The following is a 22,706-nucleotide window of genomic DNA, read 5'->3' as shown; positions in this document are numbered from 1 at the left end:
CCACAGTAGGGTTCCCTATGTACCCAGCCCGTCCACCATCTCTCAGGATATCCAGTAAGACTGTCGTTTTATTTATTCATTTAAATCACACAATTTTCTTACCGTTCAACATTCCTTTTTTTCCCGATTCAACAGTAAACACATCAATTAAACATAAATGCATTCAAGAAAATCAGATACCATCATAAATATAAACTGTAAAATCAATCAACAGAAATCAATAAAAAATAGTTTCCAATTCCGGCTTCATTAGCAACTTGTAATTAATTATGCATTTTTACTAAAATAGTACAAAATATCACATTATTATTTATTTAAACTTCAATTCTATGATAGGGAATATGGTGAGAAATTCTTACTCGATCTGACGTCGAAAAGCTAAACGATTTACTGCACCTATAGGCGATCCCTAGGTTCCCTGATTTTTTCTCTGGGAACTGAAATGCACTTATAGTACCTACAAATGTTCTAAATAAACCCAAAATCAGTCCAAGGGCCTACTCGGCCAATTTCAGAAATCCGACATGGTGGCTCTGCCGTGCTCCGGCGACAGCATCACTGCCCGTAGCGGAGGTCCGTCTCGGGTCAACCGATTTTGCATCGGTTCCTGCTAGCACATACGCTAAAGGGCCTCAATTGGCCCAAAAAATACGAAAAATTGAAACTCACCGGCGGTGGGGCTCTCCGGTGCGGCGGCTCCTCCGACTCATGTTGCAGTTGGGTGTTTCGCTTATGTTGTCTTCTCCGACGAGGGGTTCTGGCGGCTAGGGTTAGGATTTTGTGCAAATGAGAGTTATTTATACTCATCTGCTTTTGATATGAGTTGTTCATCGCGTTTGATCTGGACTGTCCAATCGCAATTAAATAGAGAATGAATCTGAACCGTTCATCACGATCTAATCTGAATCGTCCATCGCGATTCACTATGGTTCGTCCGATCGCTTTTAATCTGGCTATTTGATTGTGTTTGGGAGAGAGTGCATCCAGACTGTCCGTGCTTGTAGGAATGAACTTCAGCCGTTAGATCGCGCACACGCAGATCGCCTACATGGCCCCTCCACGTCAGCACCTTTGCCACTTGGCGCGTCCGTGTTGGTCGGGGCTGCTGACTGACGTCTGACGTGGTAAATTTATTCTAAATTGCGTTTTGACCCTTGATTTCTGATTTTTTTTTCAAAAATACCCTCATAATCTAATTTTTCTAAAATTATTTTTAATTTAATCCTCCATCAATTTTACTCTATTTTATATTAAAATATAATATAATAAATTAAATAAAAAATTATATTTAATAATAATAATAATAATAATAAAAGATTTTGGTGGGTGTTACAGTTTAGGTAGATGATTGGGACCTAGGAAAGTCTGAGTCGAGTATAAGTGTGATTGGATGGAATTGAGTGGAGACCGAGTTGAAATAGGTAAAAAACATTTAAGAGTACCACAGGATTTTGAAGGAGTGTGTGTTCTAAGGTGTCGATAATGGTTGTGTGTGTGTGTATGAGTGGCCATGCGATGGCCGATTGCCAGTAATGGCGAAGTGAGGTGAGTGTGTAGCCATATGATGGCCGGTGGGTGCCAGTGATGGCAGAATAATGTGTGTGTGGTCTTGAAGTAGTCGGTGAGTGCCAATGTAGCGGAACAGTGTGTGTGTGGCCTTGAAATGGTCGGTGAGGGGCGAATAGAGGTAGAACAGTGCATGTGTGGCCTTGTTGGAATAATGTGCGTGTGGCCTTGAAATGGCCAGTGAAAGGCGAACAGAGGTAGAGCAGTGCGTGTGTGGCCTTATGGTGGCCGATGATTGGCCAATAGTAGTGGAATAGTGTGCGTCTGTGGCCTTGAGGTGGTCGGTGGGTTGCTAACAATGGCAAAACTGTGTGTGTGCATATGGCCATTGAGTATATGGTGTGGTGTGTGTGTGAGGCTGCTCAGTGGTCTCTATCTGCTTGTTTGGGTGCTGATTTTATTAAGGTAACCTGTGTGTGTGTGTGTGTGTTCGGCTATTTCATGGTTGGCATTTGCAGAGAATGTTGCATGTGAGAGTATGTAGATATTGGTAATGTGATTCTGCAGGTTTGTATGACTATTTAAGTGCCGCTCCTTGCATGATTTTATACATGAAACTGCTTTGTTGTGTTCCTAGTTTTATTTAGGTAATCTCAGTGGGTTATTTATTGATGGATATTTTTTAGGTACGAAATGTGTAGTGTTATCTTCTTTGGTGAGCCGGTGGTGTTGATGGGCTGGATGAGTGGATTTTGGTTGGGTAGAGTCGGACTGTGAAAATGGGGTGTGTGGTTCAGGGTAGGGGTTTAAAAAGGTAATTGGCTGCTCTGAAGATAAAGTTTTATAATAAGAGTGGAAAGAAAGAAGGAATACCGAGCTAGGAGTTTAATAGTTCTTCTTTTCATAAGTTTATTTCAAATTCTTAATTTACTTTAAGAGACTTGTATATACTTATTACGTATTGTTTTCAGATGTGTGGTAAAACAGCACGCTGAGCATGCAATGTAAGAACTTAACAATTAGAGGAAGCGCAACAATTAAGACACTAGATTCATCTTGACTCACATACGTATATATAGTCTTATGCTATATGTAGTAAGATTGAGTTTATATGTTGAAATTTAAAGTAATAATAGTGGTGTCTTATGAAATTCTTTTATTGGAACTCATTAAAGTAAATTGTCTGTAAAAAGGGAACACATGACATTCTTGCAATATTTACCGAATTGATTCAATGCAAAGTATTTTTTTTTTTTAAAATAAATATGCATGGTATATTAATGGCTTTGAATTTCACTGAAGCATTACATACACTATGATAAGAAAATAAAATTTTAATTATTTGAATTGATTTAGTTATTTTTATTTAAAAATTATATTAACTATATTAAATTGCTTAACTGCAGTAAGAATAAAATATTTTTATTTTAATATACTTTAGTATTAAAATTTTAATTTAGTAATTAATACAAAATACTGCATATTTATATTTTTTAATTCTATATATTATATAAAAAATTAACAATGTTAATAATATAGTTATTTTTTTTTAATTTTTTTAAATTAAATATAATAAAAATGTTAAGCATTTAATTAAAACATAAAATATTAAATATTTAGTTGCATACTAGTAAAGAAAGAAGATTGATTTAGTTAATAAAAAAAATTATTTGTATAATTTACAAACTTTTTAAACTAACCAAATAGATAATAAAATACAAATTAATTTGTAATATTTTTCTTGATGATAATAAGCCAGTCGGACTACCTGAATAGTTTTGACGACTGAGATGTGTTCCTTCCAAGAAGCTTCCTCGCGTAAATCTGACGGTTAGATAATGCAGACCTACAAGCCAATCGCTGTACTGGCACCCACAAGATCTCCCACCCTTTCTTCTTCACTGCGAAATAGCGAAGACGAAGCCCGAAAAACAGGAAAAAGAGGAGTAGCTGCAAGTCAAGGTACGTACGATCATTTACCAAAAGCTCTAGTAAATTCATATTAGTTGATCTTGGCAAATTGATTGTTTGGTTCGATGTCAAAAATCGTTTTGTTACAGTTTCCAGTAAATTCATATTAGTTGATCTTGGCAAATCCTTTCTTTGGTAATAGATTTCGCTGAATGGATTTTCATCTTTATGCATTTATTTGGAAATTCAGATTTTCTTTGAAGATATAACCACTTGTTAGCCAAATTGGAAAACTTAAATTCACCTTTAAGTTTATTAGTTGTCACTATAAGTAATTATCGTGATTTTTTTAAGAGTTAAAATGCTGTAGATCATGAGGAGCTCTCCCGTTCAATAAGAAACCCATATATTAATCCACAGTTTATGGGCTAAATTCTGTTTCTTTTCTTCAGTTGCATACAATTGAACGGACTGTTTTGTTAACGTTTTTTTTTGGGGGGTGGGGGCCAAAATATTGGAATTTAGGTTAAAAGATAGCAGCCTAATTCTTGTCCTAGGGATTGATCAGAAAAGAATAAAGTAAAACCTCTTAAGTTTTAGCTGGCACTATCTGTTGCTGCTCATTCTGGTTAGGCTGAGTACCACATCTTTTGAAACTGGAACATGGAAAACATTTTGGAATGTTGACGGGTTGTGTTTCTTAATCTCTTAGAATGCAGTTATTCAAAATACTTTCTTAGAAAATGAAGGGTATATTAATATTGAAAACTTTTCTTTTTTTAGTATGTTGACTTTCTCTTTGAAATGGATAGGAAATGTGATATTGATGTTCCCTCGATAAGGAAGAACATATTTTTTGCTTTTCCTGTGATTGTGCAGAGGAACATGATTTCATGGCATAGAACCAGAATCTTTTTTTTTTTGAAAGAAAAAATATTGAAACTATATTAGTATAGTACCAAAAGAGAGGGGGTACTGCCCATTTACAAAAGATTTACAAATTAATTAGTATATCAAGGACATCCCCAGAATCCTCAGCCTTGATGATGCCATGACCTACTACAAGAAAACCAAAATAATTGAACCATCTCTCTCTTAACTTGTTTACATTATTCACAACTCCCTCAAAAGATCTCAAGTTCCTCTCTTTCCGTAAAACCCAAAATATGGATAGGAGGATGAGTTTTGCAATTTCTGTTTTTAGTCCAACACCCTCCCAAACCCATATTTCATCCTCAATCAACCCAGCAGGGACCCAACAAATGCGAAGCAAGCCATATACCAAACTCCACATCTCAGAAGCAAAATGACATCTAAGAAAAAGGTGGCGGCAGTTTTCCTCATCCCTAAGACGCATGAAACATCCATTTGCAAGTGTAATACCCCTAGACTTCAGTTTATCCAAGATTAATATGCTTTCCCTGCAAGCCTCCCAGGCGAAGAATGCCATTCTAGGTGGTGCGGAATTTTTCCAAATTGCTTTACTCGGAAAACATGGAGAGTTATTCAGCTTGTACCCCATTAACATGCGGTAGTAAGAGCCAACAGAAAACTCGCCATTTTTACTCCCCCTCCACTGCACCTGATCTGGGTCATTTCCCATTTGAAATTCAGAAATTTTCTTCAATAAATTTTCATACTCCTCCACTTCCCAGTCATTCAAATTTCTGTTCACATTGATAGTCCAAACACATTGATTATACTCCCACGAATAAGCCTCTTCCACCAGCATTTCTTTGGCTTGTGCAATCGTGTAAATTATAGGGTAACACTGCTTTAAACAGCCTCCTTCTAACCAAGAGTCATGCCAAAATCTAGTGTCATTCCCTCTTCCCACTTTCCAAATCAGATTCTCCTCAAAACCAGGCCAACCCATCTTGATTTTCTTCCATAGACCCAGTCCATGTCCTCTCCTGTCCACCCTGCCCTCACCCGTTAAAGCACATTTCTGCTATCTAGCCGTAATCACCCTTCTCCACAGCCATTTTCCTCTCAAACCACTTAGGAGTTGTATCCATGTTCATTCTGTTCACTTCATAATGCCTCTCGGTAGTTGAATGGAAAAAGCATTTTTTCTTTTCACCAAGTTAAGCTAAACCAGAAAAGTAAGGAAATTGAAAGGGACAAAATAGTAATCTCGAAGGTGATTACTCTGCTAAACTAGTGCAACCATGATTATAAGAATTTTCCATGAGAAACAATCTAACATTGAAACTGATGTCTCCCCCGTGCATCCCTCTGTTTGTTCTACATTCTCATATTTTTCCATAGGGTACAGTTGATCATCACATGTATAGATTGCCAATTCTGTAAGTTGTCTGCTTGTCATAAATAGGTATTGGTGTCTTATGCTGAATTTCTGTCTACATGTGGCATTGATATTGCTTGTTATGTGATATAGAAGCTCAGTTTTTAAACTTTTTTTTGGTAGGGTATGGAATTTTTTATCTATAGCCGTGCTCCTTGTTGCAATTCAGCTCTGTAATGGAACTACTGGAGAACATAGAAATCATGATAGCTTGCTTCTAAGAGAACAATGAAGCGATTTGTTTACATAAACGATGATGAAGCATCCCAAGAACTTTACTGTGACAACCGTATATCAAACAGAAAATATACTTTATTGAATTTTCTCCCAAAAAATCTATGGGAACAGTTCAGGTGATTCCTCATTTTATGAATTTGATTGCTTACTATTTTCGGTCATGGGTTACCTCTCTCTCTCTCTCTCTCTCTCTATCTGTCTCCAAATTTTTAGCATTTTGGGTATGCAAAATCTGTCCTGTTACGTCTCATTTGTCACAGCTACTTTGCTCAGGTTACTGGGTGATATGTTCTACCTGATCTGCCACACCTTCTTTGTATCTGGATTAGGATTAACTTATGTATATATGTTAGTGTCCCTTTGAATAAGTTTATGGAGGGAAACTACCCCCTTGCTGTTCTTAATAGAATATTCTCTTTCAAAAAATTGCTGGCTGTTGGGCTTTGTGGCTGGAAAAGAATGTTGGATCTTTAATCAATGTGTAACATGGCACACATGGAAATAATGATTAGTATAACTTCTTGAGCTAAGATACAGGGTTTATTTTCTTGGGTTTACCTTTATTATCCAAAAGAACCGGGAGGATGTCTTATATTAATATGCCCCCCTCTCCTTATCTTGTTTTTTACTTTTTATTTCTTATTCTTTATTTTGTGTCATTTAGTAGCTGTATATCTTATCCCGCCTTACTTTCTTAGCATTCTCTTTCTCTTCTACAATATTTTCTTTTCTTTCTGTTGAAAAATATTGTCAAGCTCGTACATTTTATCCATCATTTTCTTGGTTCTCCATATGTCTCATTCTCTAAAGATTATTTTTTGTCTTCCAGCCGGTTTATGAACCAGTATTTCTTGTTGATTGCATGCCTTCAGCTATGGTCACTTATTACGCCAGTAAATCCAGCCAGCACATGGGGTCCTCTCATATTTATATTTTCTGTCTCAGCATCAAAAGAGGCTTGGGATGATTACAATAGATATATTTCAGACAAGAAAGCAAATGAGAAAGAAGTCTGGGTTGTTAGACAAGGCATCAAAAAACATGTATGGAAACTTCTCCTGGATTCTTAGTTTTGCCCTGATTATTAAGTCTTTTCCCTTTGCAATTTAAATTAAACTTCATGTTGCGGCTCAATGGGATGAATGTGAGAGTTGTTGATAACTTCAGTCGGCAGGTTTTCCCCGTGGTGCCTGTATTTGTTGATACTTATTACACTTTTTTCTTTCAAAAAAAAAAAAAACTTTACTCAGTAGGTTTTGTATTATTCATGGTTGAAGGTTATCTATATTACTATTGCATTGCTTAGCATATGAGGGTATTTATTTTCCAAATCTTGACATCTGAGGACTGCGATTGGTTGCTCCCACCCACTCGCTTATCTTTTTTTACACGTGTATAAATGTACGATTTGTATAATTGAGTGTCTATTTTCATAATTATATGTAAGTGCTTTTGAAATAGAATCCCATTTGTTTGTAAAATTGATAAATGATAAGATAAAAGGGTATTTATGATTGTTTAAAGAAATGTACTTGAAGTAATAGGATGTAAGTTACTTAAAACAAATAGATTTTATTTTTTTAAGAAAAGAAGTTGCACGTTTCGATAGAAGTGCTAATTGTACAAAAATTAGCAGTTATTTTTTTTGTAAAAAATTTTATGAAAAATATATATTTATTCTAAATATTTTATAATTTATATTATTATACATATTGTTGATTTCAGGATCATTAGCTATAAAGAGAGTATTTAAGTACATCTGTTACATAAAAAACCAACATTAAAAGATAGGAATAAGGTTCTTAATTTTTACTTTTTAAAGTCACTTTTAACAACCTAATAAGCACCATTTGCCAATCGGAACTATTGAAACAAAGTACTTGAAGCTGTTTATAAGTATAAAAGAAGCAATTTTTAAACACACAGTGAACATCAAATATTGAAGATTAGATTTCTTGGTTTGCAACTTGATACGTCCCAAAGATGTCGGCTAACAAGGGCAAAAGGAATCTGTGACAATGTTCAGCATTATAATTGAAGAATTAAACATCTCAAAGAAGACAGAAAAGAAAAAAACAGAGAACAAATGGACAACATTTGTGTGAATTGCATGCTTATGGTTACTTTTCCTAAATCAAATTGCTCTCATGTTGGTATAACAGTTGGTCGTGGGGAAGGTAAAGAATAACCAAGCTTAAGATTGTTTTTCTATGTATTGCTTACTAAATTTACCCCTTCTAGCTAATATGGTATGGGAAGAATAACTGATGAATTACCTTTTCTATCTTGCATAATTTATTCTATAGAATTCTCAGATAACCATCTTTTCTAACAAATTTGCATTTAACTCTCCATTTCATTTCCTTGGAATAACAATCATGTACTTTTCATCGCACCATTAATCCATCTGAACCTTTTATATTCTTATTGTCTTTTGCCATTCTAATGGATTCACTTGTTTCACTTTAGGTCAGTGTTGCTTCCAACTGAATGTGGTTTGTTTCATAATCTTATACTACCATGCTTGTCTTATTCAAAAGTAATCTTTGCAATGATATTTCTGTCACTGTTTCATTATTAAGGATCTACTTCTGTAGTCACAATGCTTGTCAAACATTTAAATCTGGAAGACAGTTGAACCGCCTCGCTCTATCAATTGTTTTGACACACTTTTTGCATAGATTTTTCCATGGGACTATTTTTCTTGGATTAGAATTTCCACAACTACCTTAAAAGAGGTTTCTCCATTGAAATTAGCATGTCAAAGGAGGGTAGTTGAGTCTGTTACAAATTGCCCCCTTTTTATACAAAAAATATGAAATGGGCAACAATAGCAATCTTTTTTTTTTAAATAGGAAAAGAAATGTTATTGAGAAAAGAGGAGCACAATACAAGAATTACAGCGAATAAGTTATCCTGTTGAGAAACGAAGTAAAAAGAAACAAAAAACAAGGAAGACAAAACATTAGACAAAGAGAGTGACAACTTGTCACAATATCAATGCTTCCCAACTCCTATGTAGAACTGACAATGAAATCCTCAAGTACTTCTAATAAGCCTTAGCCTAAAAAGAGTTAAAAAAAGTCATCTCCTCCCCAAGGATCAAGTTTGGTAACGAACAATTGTAAAAAATATGGTGATCCCTCTTTGATTAAATAGTTACAATCCTGCAAAAAGCGCACCTTTCCATAATGGTTTAGCCTTCGTCCTGATCTACAAACTTCCAGAGCTTGAATGCAGAAAACAATCTGAAGGAGGGACAGCCAAAGGTGGGTTGAAAGTGCCAAAGAACTTGCTTCATAATCTCCAAGCCATCTCATAATGGAAGAACAGATGATTATGTGTCTCCCTAACGCATAACCATCACACAAATATCAGGGACAGAGCAGAGTTAGGCCTACAGACTTGCAACAACTCGGTGTTTACCAATTTAAAATTGTGATCCAAGCAAACACCTTCACCTTTGAAGGAACTTTAACTTACCAGAATGTCTTGGTGAGGGAGCTATGGTAACAATCATTGTTTTTGGTAAAAGGATTTACAAGTTAGTGTTCCTGATGAATCAAGAGTCCATACCTTGCAATCTGATTGTTGAGATGGATAGAAAGAGTTCAAAAGACTTAATAAAGTGAAATTGATTTCTCTATCGTTTAGGTTATGGAAAAAAGAAAATTCCTATTAACCAGTGATAAAATGAATAGTCAAGGCATTTAGAGACATTTATGTCTTTAAGTACTTTGGATGCATGCATTATCTTTATAAATAGGTTATGAGGGTTCCCCTAGAAAGAAGCTACATTGGCCAAAATATAAGAGTTGGTATAGAGGACTACTTTGGCTTAAATCTTTGGAGCTATTGGTTGTTCTCATGGACAACAATTAAAATGAATCAAGGAATAAATTGCAAAATTGATAGTAGTATTATGTAGAAAGCGTTTTGAAGGAGATGGTTTCAGTTATCCCAAGGATTGCTACCTTTCTCTTTTACAATTCAATGATAATTATTGTGTGGTACTATTGGGAATATGGATACAAGGTTGTTTGTTGTCTGTTTCTTTTGAAACGAGAGTTAATAAAGTAGCTCAAGAATGGTTTCCAAATACTCGGCATGTGAGGCAATAAGGTCCTCTCTCCCTTTTTTTTACCTTGTAGTTGATGTTCTTGGTCAAATGTTGGCTAGTGGATGGGAAGGAGGGTTAGTAGGTCTTGTAGTTCTAATGATAGAGTGGAGGTATTCCATATCTAATTGCAGATTATATAGTCTTATTCTTGTCACATGACAATAGATCAATTATTAATGCGGTTAACGAATGTGTTTGAGCATAATTTAGTACTTCACGTTAGTTGGTATATTATTTAAATTAGATATGCGGAAGACATACGACCATGTAAATTGAGTTTTTGTTGACTACTTGCTTGTAGGATGAGATTTGGAGCCAAATGGAGGAAGTAGATGAACACTTGTATCACTAAAACTTCGTTTGTAGTTATATGAATGGAGACCCATCGATGTTCTTGAAAGCATCTAGAGGAATTAGACTGGGAGACCCACTTTCTCCTCTATTGTTTATCATTATTATGGAAGTTCTGAACAAAATAATGAGAGCCAGAGAACTGTGTCTATTTGGTGGGGTTAAGGTGGGTGGAGAGATGACAGAGGAAGTGACTTACCTTTTCTTTGCTAATGATACATTATTATTCTGCCAGCTGGATAAGAGGTATTTGCTGAATCTTAGGTGTGTTTTGCTTTGTTTCCAATTGTCTTTGGTCTAAACATTAACTTTGCAAAGTCAGAGATGGTCAGATTGAGGAATGGAAGTAATATTGGAAGATTAGCATTGACTTTAGGCTGTAAAGTTGTGGACTTGCCGATTACGTATTTGGGCATGTTGTTGGGTGTTAATTGTAAAGATGTGGGGACATGGCACGCCATTGTGGTCTGTTTTGAGAGGAGGCTTGCAGGGTGGAAGAAAGACTTTTTATCCAAGGGCGGTCATTTAATGCTTATCAGGAACACACAATCAAATATTCCTATATGTTATATGTCCTTGCTATCCATACCGAAGAGCATGGCCAAGAAACTGGAAACAATCCAATGCAGGTTCTTATGGGGGCCTCAATGGAAAATAGGAAATATCATTTGGTGGCTTGGGGCAAAATTAAAACACTAGTAAATCAGGGTGGTTTGAGAGTTAGATCTATGGTTGATATGAATCAGGCTCTAAAAGTAAAATGATTGTGGCAATTCATGAATGAAAAGGGTAGTCTGTGGAGAAGAATCATTAAGGTGAAGTATCACACTGCTGATAGAGGGTGGTACACTAGGATGCCGACGAGACCATTTGAAAAAAGTTTGTGGAAAAGGATTTGTGCTGGAAAGGAAAATTTTCACGATTGTATTAGATGGAGAGTTAGGGTGGGGGGCGGGAATAGACTAAGTTTTTGGTTTAACGTATGGCTTGAAGGTGGATCTTTGAGAGCGAGGTTCCCACAAATTTTTGCTGTAGTGAGGAGTAAGGACATTACTGTTAAAGAAGCGTTTATTTAAAGATGAGGGACATAGAATTTGGCATGTGTAGGTAATGTGGTATTTCAATAATTGGGAACTGAATGAATGTGAATCATTGTTAAGTGTTTTGTCTTTGATATCTTTCAGCAATGAGTCCGATCAACTTGTGTGGACTCTCAACACGACTGGAAGATTTGCTGTGGGGACATTCTATAAGCATTTGCCCTAGAAAGAGCCTAGTGAAGGAAATTTCTCGTTTAGGCAAATATGAAAGTAAATGCAGCCCCAAGAATGGCTTTTTTCGTCTGGGAACCAGCTCGTGGAAGTATACCGACCATTGATAAGCTAATGTAGAGAGTGAAGATTGTGACAAACTAGTGTTATTTATGTAAAAGAGTTGAAGAGACTTGTGACCACTTATCAGGTGTCCCCTAGCATACACTTTGTGGTCTATGGCTCTCGGGATAATGGGTTACAACTGGGCTATGTTTTGCATTGTCAAGGAGGAGATTGGGTTTGGACGAACATTATGAGAACAAAGAAGTAGTCGGGGCTCACTCTGTTGGCAACTATTTAGTTACTTTGAGAAGAAAGGAACAGAAGAGTCTCTAAGGTTGTTGTGGAGAACCTAGATAGATTAAGAGATCGATGGTTTCAAACACTTGATATCTTGATAATGGGACAACAGTTGCATTCAATGAAGAATCTAAAACTTACTGACATACTAACTAGTATATAAATTCTTTTATACATGAGTTTTGCACCCCTTTAGTTCATGTAATTACTACAGTATACACTTATTTGAAAAAAAAAATTTAATACTTCATATTAATATGACCAAAAGTAGATTGACAAGAACAAATGTGGTGGATGGTACCATGAGCAGCATAATTGATGCAATTGGATGTGCTAAGTTAGCTTTGCTAATCACCTACTTAGGCATCCTATTAGGTGGAAACCCTAGGTACAAGGCGTTCGGTGATTAGGTGGTTAGTAAAGTGGCTAGAAGACTAGAGCATTGGAAAAGGGGCCTTGTTTTCCTTGGGGGTTATAGTAATACTTATTCAGATATGTTTATCTAGCATCCCCGTTGTACTACCTGTCGTTGGTTAGAATACCATTAAGGATGGCTGAGACATCGAAGGGATTGATCAGGAAGTTCCTATGGGTAAATGCCAGAGAGAAGAGAAGAGATCATTTAGTGAGTTTGGAGGTGTTGCAAATCTAAAACTTTTGAAGATTTAAGCACTGGGAACCTAAAATCTATGAATTTGTCATTGTTGGTTGAGTGATTATGTGCTTTAGATAGGAACCTATTTCTTTCAGTACACGAGTGATTAAAGGTATCCACAGGAGTCAATGGAACAAATGAGATGCGGTGGCTAGGAGTTCCACCTAACATAAAAGCCATGGAAGGTCAGCTCCAATTTGTTACAACGATTCACCCCTCTCATTTGCTATAAAATGGGAGATGATTCCAAGGTCCTATTTTGGGAGGATTATTGGAGAGAGGACAGCCCTCTATCTACACAATTCCCTGCCTCTTTCATGTCTCTTCATGCCATAATGCACCAATTACTCATTTTTTATGCCAGGTTGAAGTTATTGTAACATGGAATTTCTATTTTTTCCCACAACTTGATAATTAAAGAGAACAAATGAGCTTTCCACCTTTTCGAGGCTATTGGCTTATTTCCAAATGTCACAGCAACTGGATTGCAGCTTATGGAACTTAGAATCCTTGGGTACGTGCACTTATAGATCTTTTTTGATCATATTACTCAATACCCTTATCAGTACCGTAGCCTTTTACTAAGACATTTTGGCAAGTTAAGGTTCCTTCTAAAGTGAAGGTGCTTGTGTGGACCGCAGTTCTGAACTGGTTAAACACCAACAAGTTGTTTCAAATTCATGGACCTAATCAAGCTACTTCTCCAGACATTTATGTGATGTATTGAAGAGAAGGGCGCATAATCATTTATTCCTTCAACCCAAGGTGCCTTAAAAATTATAAATTAGGTTATTTGATACATTTAACTTAAATTGGACAAGACCTCCCTCTCTGAAATGCTTTATGAACTCCAATGTTTGGGTTGGGGTACAAGAGAAAGGAAAACCTTTGTAGGAAGGTGCTATTTGCTGTCAAATGGACAATTTGGTTGAAAAGAAACAATCAGATCTTTGACAGCGGATTGTTCCTGGTTGCAATCCTGGGGAGAGGATAACATTTGTGTCTTCCCATGGGAAAAGGCTCATGGAACGCTCTCATAGATTTCTCTTACTATCCTTCAAAACTTGTGATTTTGCATGTGTTTCATCTTATCTCTTTTGTATTATTTTGGATCTTTTTCCTAGGAAAAGATTTTGAGAGAATGTCTTAACCTTCATAATATCTCATCCTTAACCTTAAGAATGTTCTTTTTTTGGAAAAAAAAAGAAAGAATATTTGGTTAACTACTAGGTCGCATTAGGTTCATTTCTTATTCAATTTCTAGTCAATTCCTAATTCTAACTTTTTATGTTAGTCTTACCATGCATAACTAGAATATAGTTTGTGTGTTAGAGTGATTATCCTTCACTTTGAATTACTATTTTGTTGGAGTGATTCTGTCATGCATTTGCAGATCCAAGCACAGAACATTCGGGTTGGTAACATCGTGTGGCTTCGTGAGAATGATGAAGTACCATGTGATCTTGTTTTGGTTGGTACCTCGGATCCTCAAGGCCTTTGTTATATAGAGGTAACTATTCAAATAAATATATATGATAATGGAGCATATTTTTCCTTTCTTTTCCTTATAAATGTTGAAATTTATGGTTGTTGCTGAACTATAAACATGAAACCAGCTGTGGATATGGGAAAACTATAAATTTTTTTCCCATAAGCATTTTGGATCATTTAAGTCTTTGACAATTTTATATTTTTGACTTCTGATTTGTTGATCTGAATGTTGGGATAGATTAAGAGTAAAACAGCGAAGAGACATATTGTTGCAAGGAAAGAGTATAGGGAAAAAAGGAAGTCATCCGAGTTTCTATTGTCTCAATTTTGTTATTATCTTGGAAAATAGATGAAGAGCAATTAATAGAATTATGATATCTGCTTAATGGGCCTCAACAATGTTAAATTTTTGGCAGACTGCTGCCTTAGATGGTGAAACTGATCTTAAAACAAGATTGACACCCTCTGCTTGCATGGGAATAGACTTAGAATTACTGCACAAAATCAAGGTAAGAATTCTCTTTTCATCTACTATAAATAGGACTTGCTTTTATATCAATGTCATATTGTCTGAATCATTCTATATTCTACTTCCTCGTCAGGGTGTTATTGAGTGTCCCAATCCAGATAAGGACATTAGAAGATTTGATGCAAATATGCGATTGTTTCCTCCCTTTATTGACAATGATGTGTGCCCATTAACCATAAAAAACACACTTCTTCAGTCATGCTACTTACGAAATACAGAGTGGGCTTGTGGAGTAGCTGTCTACACAGGCAAGTTCCTTCTCATGTGGAGAATGAAGAACATGCCTAAATTATTACGACTCTATTTTTTGTGCATTCTGTGATTCTTTTCTAAAGAGAAAATAGCAGAGTATAAATGCCTGATGCATGATTAATGTGGACAAGAGTTCACCATGTAATTTGGGGAGAAGAATTAAAATATGGGGTTAACTATGATGCGGAATTCTCTGTGCATGTCCAGATTCAGACTGAGCTGATACTTTCCGAGGGACACTTGCTTTGAGGTTCATGTAAAACTAAAGGCATTATTGTTGGGTCATAAGTCATCACTTTGACATTCTTGCTTATATTTGTACTTGAGGTTACCTCAAGTTGCATGTGGAGTGTTTATTCTTTGCAGTGTTTTCTTTTAGGGAAAATGACCATTCTACTAACTCAAACTACAGTCATGTTTCGGTTGGATTTCAAAATTCTTTTGTTACTATTTAGTCCTCAAACTTAAAAAACTATTTCAAAATATGATTTCTTTTTTCCATAAAAGTATGAAAGTTTGCACAAAAATAGTATGTAAATTCGTTATGATTTACCCGTATGTTATTCTTTTTGATCTTATATAGAGTTTGGAAGTGATAGTAGGTGGAGATTAACCTTTATTTATTTGATAATCAATTGATTTAATAAAGTATGTAGATTATATTAATAGAAATTAGGAAACAAAATTACATCTATGAGAACCATTTCTTACTTTTTTTTTTCTTTTTCTCAGGTTCAAGTTGTATTCACATTTAGTAGAAGCTTTGTATCTTTTAAGTCATTTTTGTGTCATCCAAACAAGATAGGAAGAGTAGAAGCTTTTCCTTTAAAGATTTTAGTAAAAATAAATAAATTTACCAAATCTTAACAAAAAACATTTTGTGACATAACTGAAATGTTACACATATTTCAAGGACTAAAATTATAATGTATTCTTTCTTATATAACCTGTTGAAGCTAGTATGTTGATAATAATTAGATCATCTGTAATTCTTTATGTAGCTCATCTTACATATTAGAAGGCATGTCTTAAATATGTAAATTCCATGTTGATGTGCTTGAATCATCTTGTTTGTTCTCGATGGATGAGAATGTATTGTTAGGTCAGATAATTAATTAGAATTGAGCTTCTTATTTGTCTAATCCCTTCAGCTATTTTGTGGGTTGTGAGGAGAGAGGAGTAGAAGAGCTTTTAAGGGTTGTTGTCCCCCTTTTGCTAGGATTAGATATCTTTGATTTGGACTTATTATCTTTTCTTTGAGGGTCATCCTCTTATTTTTGAGGAGGATTTGGGTGATGGCAGGCGTCGTATTTGAAGATATTTGAGCTTGGAAGGGCATCCAGGGTAAGAAGCTTAGGAAGAAATTCATTCTCTTATTCCCTTCACTACTTTATGGATTTTTTGGGAGGAAAGGAACAGACTGTTTGAAAGCAATGGCTCCCCCTTTGAAAAGTTAGATGGTTTTAAAGTCTGTGTTTTTTGTTTAATGGTCATTGTCTTTTTTCTATTAAAGACTTGGGAACTTGGGAACCTCAAGGATATTGAGCTTGTCAGAACACTTATCCTATATTTCTCTCAAAAGAATTTTTTTATAGGACCTTGTTGATATTTTAGTTGCCTAAAAAATCCCATTATTTATACATGGATCAAACCACCTTCTTGTTTTTTTATACTGTACAAGTTTTTTTTTTTCCTACTCAAGTTTTTATGCTCAGTTTGGTAAAAGCTTTCTGAATTACTTTTCTTTTCTTTTTCCAGAGCACCATCTTGCTTATAGAAAATTTATGTTTGGTGATGTATTTTTTAGTTGTTTTCCTAAAAAATTTCAATTGGAAAAAGCAAATTTAGTTGCTTTTGAAAAGCAATCACATGGTTGTCTTCTTAAAGTAACAAAATTTGCTTCTTAATTGGGCAAATAAACATCATCAATCAGTTCTAATTACTAAGTATATGCATAATCTTTCCAAAATTATTAATACGGAATATATATTTATATATTTAATCATCTAAAAAAGTGTAAAATTTTTCCTTAGATACAAACTGTATATCATTACCAAACACATTTTTTGTAGCATTCCGAAAATCTTTTGTAGACAAGATTATCAAACCGTATAGCTATTTTATATGACAGCAAGCTTTTAATCAAGCATATCAAAAGCAAACTTTTTTTAAAGAAGCTTTTTGGCACAGCAACTACCAAAGGAACATATGTTTCTTGTCAATGCCGAGTGTTATCTTTGAAGTATTCTTTATCATTTGGAATTTTTTAGAAGTTCTTCCTCCCATACTCATTTTTAAGTGGCATGGTAATATTACGAACTATTCAACTAGCATTTAAGCTGAATATTTTTATATCAAATCTGTTACTTTTCCTCATTTGATATCAGTTGGATCAATTGTAACTGCAACTTATTTTTTCAGGCAATGAAACTAAGCTAGGTATGAGTAGGGGTATACCCGAACCAAAGCTCACGGCCATGGATGCGATGATTGACAAGTTGACAGGGGCCATCTTTGTTTTCCAAATAGTGGTTGTTGTGGTTCTTGGCATAGCTGGGAATGTCTGGAAGGATACAGAAGCAAGAAAGGTTATTGTACAAGTTTTAAGTTTTTGTCTTATGTAGTTTTTAGAATATTGGTATAGTAATTTCCTATATTATATTTTTTCATACAGATTTGTTTTAGAGTGTTCTTACTGTTAGTTTTCCTTTAGAGATATTTCCCATAGGCTCTTAATTCCCTCTTTAGGTTATTCCTTTTTGTACTAAAACAAATTTCAGTTCTTTTCTCTTTTAGAAGAAAAAAATTGATATTAATCTATACAAGATAATCAGATAGACAGGTTGATCAGGTCTTAATTTTCTTTATTTTAGAGAGGATGACTTTTGAAAGATACTTGTCATCTGGAGCCATAAATCTCTAACTCTATCAAATTTAGAATAAGTGCCCCAAAAAAACTCTTCCTCTTTCTCCATATAGCCCAGAAGATTGCAAAGGTGATGAGAGAAAGAAGCTTCTTTTTATCTTTATCCTTGGTGGATGCCCTCTTGAGTCTTTTAATTCCTCAGACACAGACCTACAAACTACATAGTAAATAGCCAATTAAGCTTAAATTTGGACCTCATAACGTCTCCCTTTGTGGAGGCTCTAGACAAGTTGGTCATTACTCCCATTTAAAGAGGCAGAAGATAGTGAACTGAGGAGAGTCTCCTACTCCTTAATTTCCCAATAATTGGAGTTTCTCATCACCTCCACATGCCATTCCCTTTCTTCCTCCAATGTCTCTGACTGACTCATAGATTGTGATATCCTTGTGTCGTGCAATAGCAAAAATTTGGGGTAATTGATTTTTGAGTGCTCCCCGTTGAAGCCAAGAGTCCATCCAAAAACTAATTTTATCCCCATTGCCAACCATCCATATGATGCATTCCTGACATTTATCCCTTCCCATGTGTATTTTTTTCACATCTCCTTCCCATGTGGTCTTGACAATATTCTGAAATACCATCCTCTATCCTCCGTACCAAACTTTGCCTCTATGACTCTCTGCTATAGAATGTCATTTTCTTTCATGAACCGTCAAAACCACTTGCCCTATACTGCTAGGTTCATCTCTACAAAAGATCTCAATCCCAAACTACCCTGATGTAATGGTTTTTTTTATCTCATCCCATGTCACCAAGTGATATTTTCTGATATCCTAAAAATCATTTCAAAAGAATGTACACTGAATTGATTCCAATCTTTCGGAAATACTCACTGAGATTGTGATAAAGGACATGTAATAAATAGGAACATTGATTAGTGTACTTTTAATGAGTGTGAGTTGCCAACCTTTGGATAGACAAGGTCCCATATATGTCAAATATCTTGGCAACATCCCCAGTCTTCTCTTGAACCTTGCCACAACAAGGTCCCATATCCTCGCATCTTTATAATTAGCCCCCAAAACCATACCTAAGTATTTAATCGGCAACTCCATACTTTTGCATCCCATGGCTTTTTGCCGATCTAGTAGCATCACTCTAGTCACAATTTGAGAATTAATTAAGTTGATATTGAGGACAGAAATTGCTTGTAAGCTCAAGAGAACACATCGAGGATATACACTAACAAGTCTTTCTTTGACTACTCATAAAAAACCATCCATTAAACCGTTTTTTTTTAGATAAAAGTGAGTAATAATATTAAAAAGAGCGTCGAGGGGGCGAACCCACATACAAAAGAGAATATTTACAGATCAGTTAGTATATTTACAATGTGTCCAAGATCATCAAAGGAGTTAAGGTTGTGACCAAGGATGATGGAGCCAGAAAAGTGAAGCCATCTATCCTTAATAAAAAACAAAATTTATTTCTTTGCCGTCAAAAATCCTACAGTTTCTTTATTTCCAAATAATCCAATGAATTGTTAAAGAAATGATCCTATGCCACCTTTTACCCGAAGTAAGTCCTTTCCAAGCTAACAATTCACCTTTGACCGAACTGGCCATAACCCAAGAGACACCAAGCAGCTTATATACCATAATCCATAGTTCGTAGGATGCTGGGCAGAAAAGAAGAAGATGGTTGCAAGATTCCATATTCTGCTTGCATAAGACACACCAGTTAGCCAACATAAAACCTCTTCTCATAAGGTTGTCAAGTGTGAAGATAGAGTTCTTAGCTGCTTCTCATGCAAACACCGAAATTCTGGGTGGAATAGAACTATTCCATATGATTTTGTAAGGGAAGACAGCAGTAGAGTGATTTTTGTTTATCAAGTTTCTGTATAGAAATTTGATAGTAAAAAAGTCATTTTTGCTTAGATTCCAACTTAATTTATCAGGTTCAGTATTCATTTTAAAATTTTCAAGGATTTGGAGAAGATTTTCATATTCTTCAACCTCCCAGTCTTTCAAATTCCTAGTGACAGCCACATTCCAAGTCAGAGGGGAGCTGATTCCATAAGCATTTTCCAGAAGAATGTCTTTGTTTCTTGCGATAGCAAATATGTGAGGAAATTGGCTTTGGAGGCTCATTTGCCCACATCAAGTATCATGCTAAAACCGAATTTTGTCACCCTTTCCAACAATCCATTTGGAGTTATTTAGGATCATTTTACTAGAACTCCAAATACTTTTCCATAGATTGAGACCAAACTTGAACTTCTCCAAAATAGTAGGGTCATACACATTGTTTCCAAACCATTTGCACGTAATAACTTTCTTCCAAAGACTGTTATCTTCATTCCAAAACCTCAAAATACACTTACTATGTAAAGCTTTATTGAGGCTAGAAATGGATTTAATGCCTAATCCGCCATCTCTCTTTGATTTTTTTCAGTTGCTCCCATTTAATCAGGTGGATCTTTCTGTTTGAGTCACCATCTCCTCAAAGAAAGCGACATTGAATGACCTCTAGTTGCTTAGCAACTTTCTTGGGTATAGTTAGCACCGAGAGATAGTAGATAGGGAGGTTAGACAGGGTGCTTATTGATTAAAGTAAGCCTCCCACCTTTGGAAAGGTGTTTTACATTGCCAAGGTGTTTTAGAAAGCACCTGTTCCGTCAAAGTTAAAGGTGTATACTTTTTTAGTCATGCATTTTTTTAATGTAATTTTTTTAGTCATGCATCAAATGCTCAATGCCAATAAGATGCTATAAACCCGTCATCCTAATTAGATGTTTTTAGATATTTGTGTTATGTGCTTTAGAGGAGGAATGTCTGATCCATTTTATTCCTCCACTGTGAGGTAGCTTAGAAGACTTTGTACAAGAATGTTCAGTGTGTTTGAACTAAATCGGGTGACTTCTCATATAGTTGAGCTTCCTGTGTAGATAGATAAAGGGACGGGGTAAGAAAGGAGGTGAAAACCATTTTGGTGAAGTGTCATTTTCCTTGGTCTATGGACACTATGGCTTGCAAGGAACCAGTGAATCTTCGATAAGCGACATACATATTTCCATGAGCTATGAGAGAGAATGACTTTTTTAGCAACCTTATGGGCTAAGACATACAAATACATAGCCATTTCCGTTCTCCATTGAAATTAAGAGGTTATCATATAATTATTCACTTATGCTTAGGTAGGATTTTTTTTCGTCTGCAAGATCAGGAAGACGTCCTATTATCGTCTTTGTAATTTTTACCCTATTCTCTGAATAAAATATTCTTTTTCTATTAAAAAAAATTCCTAATCTACTTCTAATAATGATAATGTCCATAAAGACTAAATTCTTAATTTTAAATATTTAAATTTCTATTTAAGAATATCCATTCTCACTCTACCTTATTCGAAAATAAACTCCCAATATAAATAAACTTTTTTTAAAATAAAAATAGTATGATATGACTTATTCATATGCATCATGAGGTGTAAATCCATGTACAATATTTTTTATATATTGATCAAAATGTCAATAAGATTCCTAAAGTTCCCAAGAAAATAGAGAGGATGACCTATAATAAAAAAACTTGAGGTTTGCAACCATATATCTTTTATAAAATCAAAATCATCTTTTCACATCACTCAAAAAGTAGTAAGGGGAATGAAACTAACATGTTTCTTCATGCCATTAATGCCTTTCAACATACAAATTTCTTTTCCCACTAAACCAACCATCACCCAATTGATACCAAAGAGTCCATAAGTAAGGGTCCACAATTTATATACAAAAGGACACTACAGTAGGACATGGTTACATGACTCCTTCCTTTTGCATAAGAAACAGCCATTCGCCAAAATTTTGCCCTCCTAATTAGCTTGTTTAGAGTCAAAATAGAACCTCTACTAGCCTCCCAAGCAAAAAAGGAAAAAGAAATGCAATTCTAAGTGGAGCATTAACCTTGCAGATTTGCCGAAATGGAAAATTAGTACATGTGGCTTCTTTTTTAGTCAAATAATTGTAAAAAAATTGACAGAAAAAGTCTCTCTAGCATTGAGCCTCCAAATTAATTGGTCTCTGCTTCCATTAACTGTAACCCTTGTAAGGGTTAAAATAAGAGCTTCATACTCCCTAACTTCCCATTCATTGAGATTTTTCGTGACCTCTGTTGTCCGCTCTTTCTCCTCTACGGTGCCACTATAGGACCCATGAATCAAGACACTCTTGTGCCAAGCAATAGTAGATTCGTGGGGACTGATCTCTGAGTTTTTCACCCTCCAATCAAGCATCATAACATAGGCTCATTCTATCCCCAGTGCCAATCCTCTAGTTGATATAGTTTTGGAAATTACTCTTGTCCATACAAATTTTTTTAAATATCACATTCTCATGGGATCTAGATGAGAGCCTAGTGGACCATCCTCTGTCCATGGTCCCAAACTTCATCTCGACCACCCTCCACCAGAGACTACCATTTTCATTCATAAATCATTGAAGCCCTTTCTCCTTAAGAGCTATATTAACCTTTACGAAAGATCTCAAACCCAAACTACCTTTATGTATAGACTTTTTGACCTTATTCCATGCTACAATATGATAATGTCTTCTGTCCTCTGTGTCTCTATCTAGAAATCTACATTGGATTTATCTCAATATCTTGGCATCACGGACCGGGACTGTCAATAAGAACATGTAATAGATGGGAATGTCAGCCATAGTGCTCTTATAACTGTAAGTCTGTCCCTCTAAATAGAAAGTTTCTCTTCCATCCAGCTAATCTCTTTTCATATCTCTTTACCACTGAGTCCTAAGTTGTCATATCTTCATATTTAGCACCTAATAGGAGCTCTAGATATTTGATTAAGGTC

At 35.4% G+C, this 22,706-nt stretch overlaps 1 protein-coding gene across 3 annotated transcripts in view; it reads left to right on the top strand.

Annotated features, from left to right (window-relative positions):
* Window positions 1–3,281: 3,281 nt before the first annotated feature.
* The window catches only part of ALA2 (aminophospholipid ATPase 2), a 36,476-nt gene continuing 17,051 nt past the window's right edge, over window positions 3,282–22,706 (top strand). The window contains exons 1-7 of one of the 3 annotated variants that reach the window (XM_088215471.1): window positions 3,282–3,468; window positions 5,895–6,078; window positions 6,792–7,005; window positions 14,095–14,211; window positions 14,609–14,701; window positions 14,795–14,969; window positions 17,395–17,561. In XM_088215471.1, coding sequence (XP_088071597.1) covers window positions 5,954–6,078; window positions 6,792–7,005; window positions 14,095–14,211; window positions 14,609–14,701; window positions 14,795–14,969; window positions 17,395–17,561 — 891 coding nt within the window. In that variant the 5' untranslated portion in view covers window positions 3,282–3,468; window positions 5,895–5,953. Of the gene's footprint in view, window positions 3,469–5,848; window positions 6,079–6,791; window positions 7,006–14,094; window positions 14,212–14,608; window positions 14,702–14,794; window positions 14,970–17,394; window positions 17,562–22,706 lie in introns of all 3 variants that reach the window. The other 2 variants (XM_088215470.1, XM_088215472.1) reach the window with 2 other exon arrangements.

Source organism: Carica papaya, chromosome 3, assembly GCF_054855325.1.
Source record: "Carica papaya isolate Zhongbai chromosome 3, ASM5485532v1, whole genome shotgun sequence".
Taxonomy (NCBI): domain Eukaryota; kingdom Viridiplantae; phylum Streptophyta; class Magnoliopsida; order Brassicales; family Caricaceae; genus Carica; species Carica papaya.
This window is presented reverse-complemented; position numbering and strand designations above follow the sequence as displayed.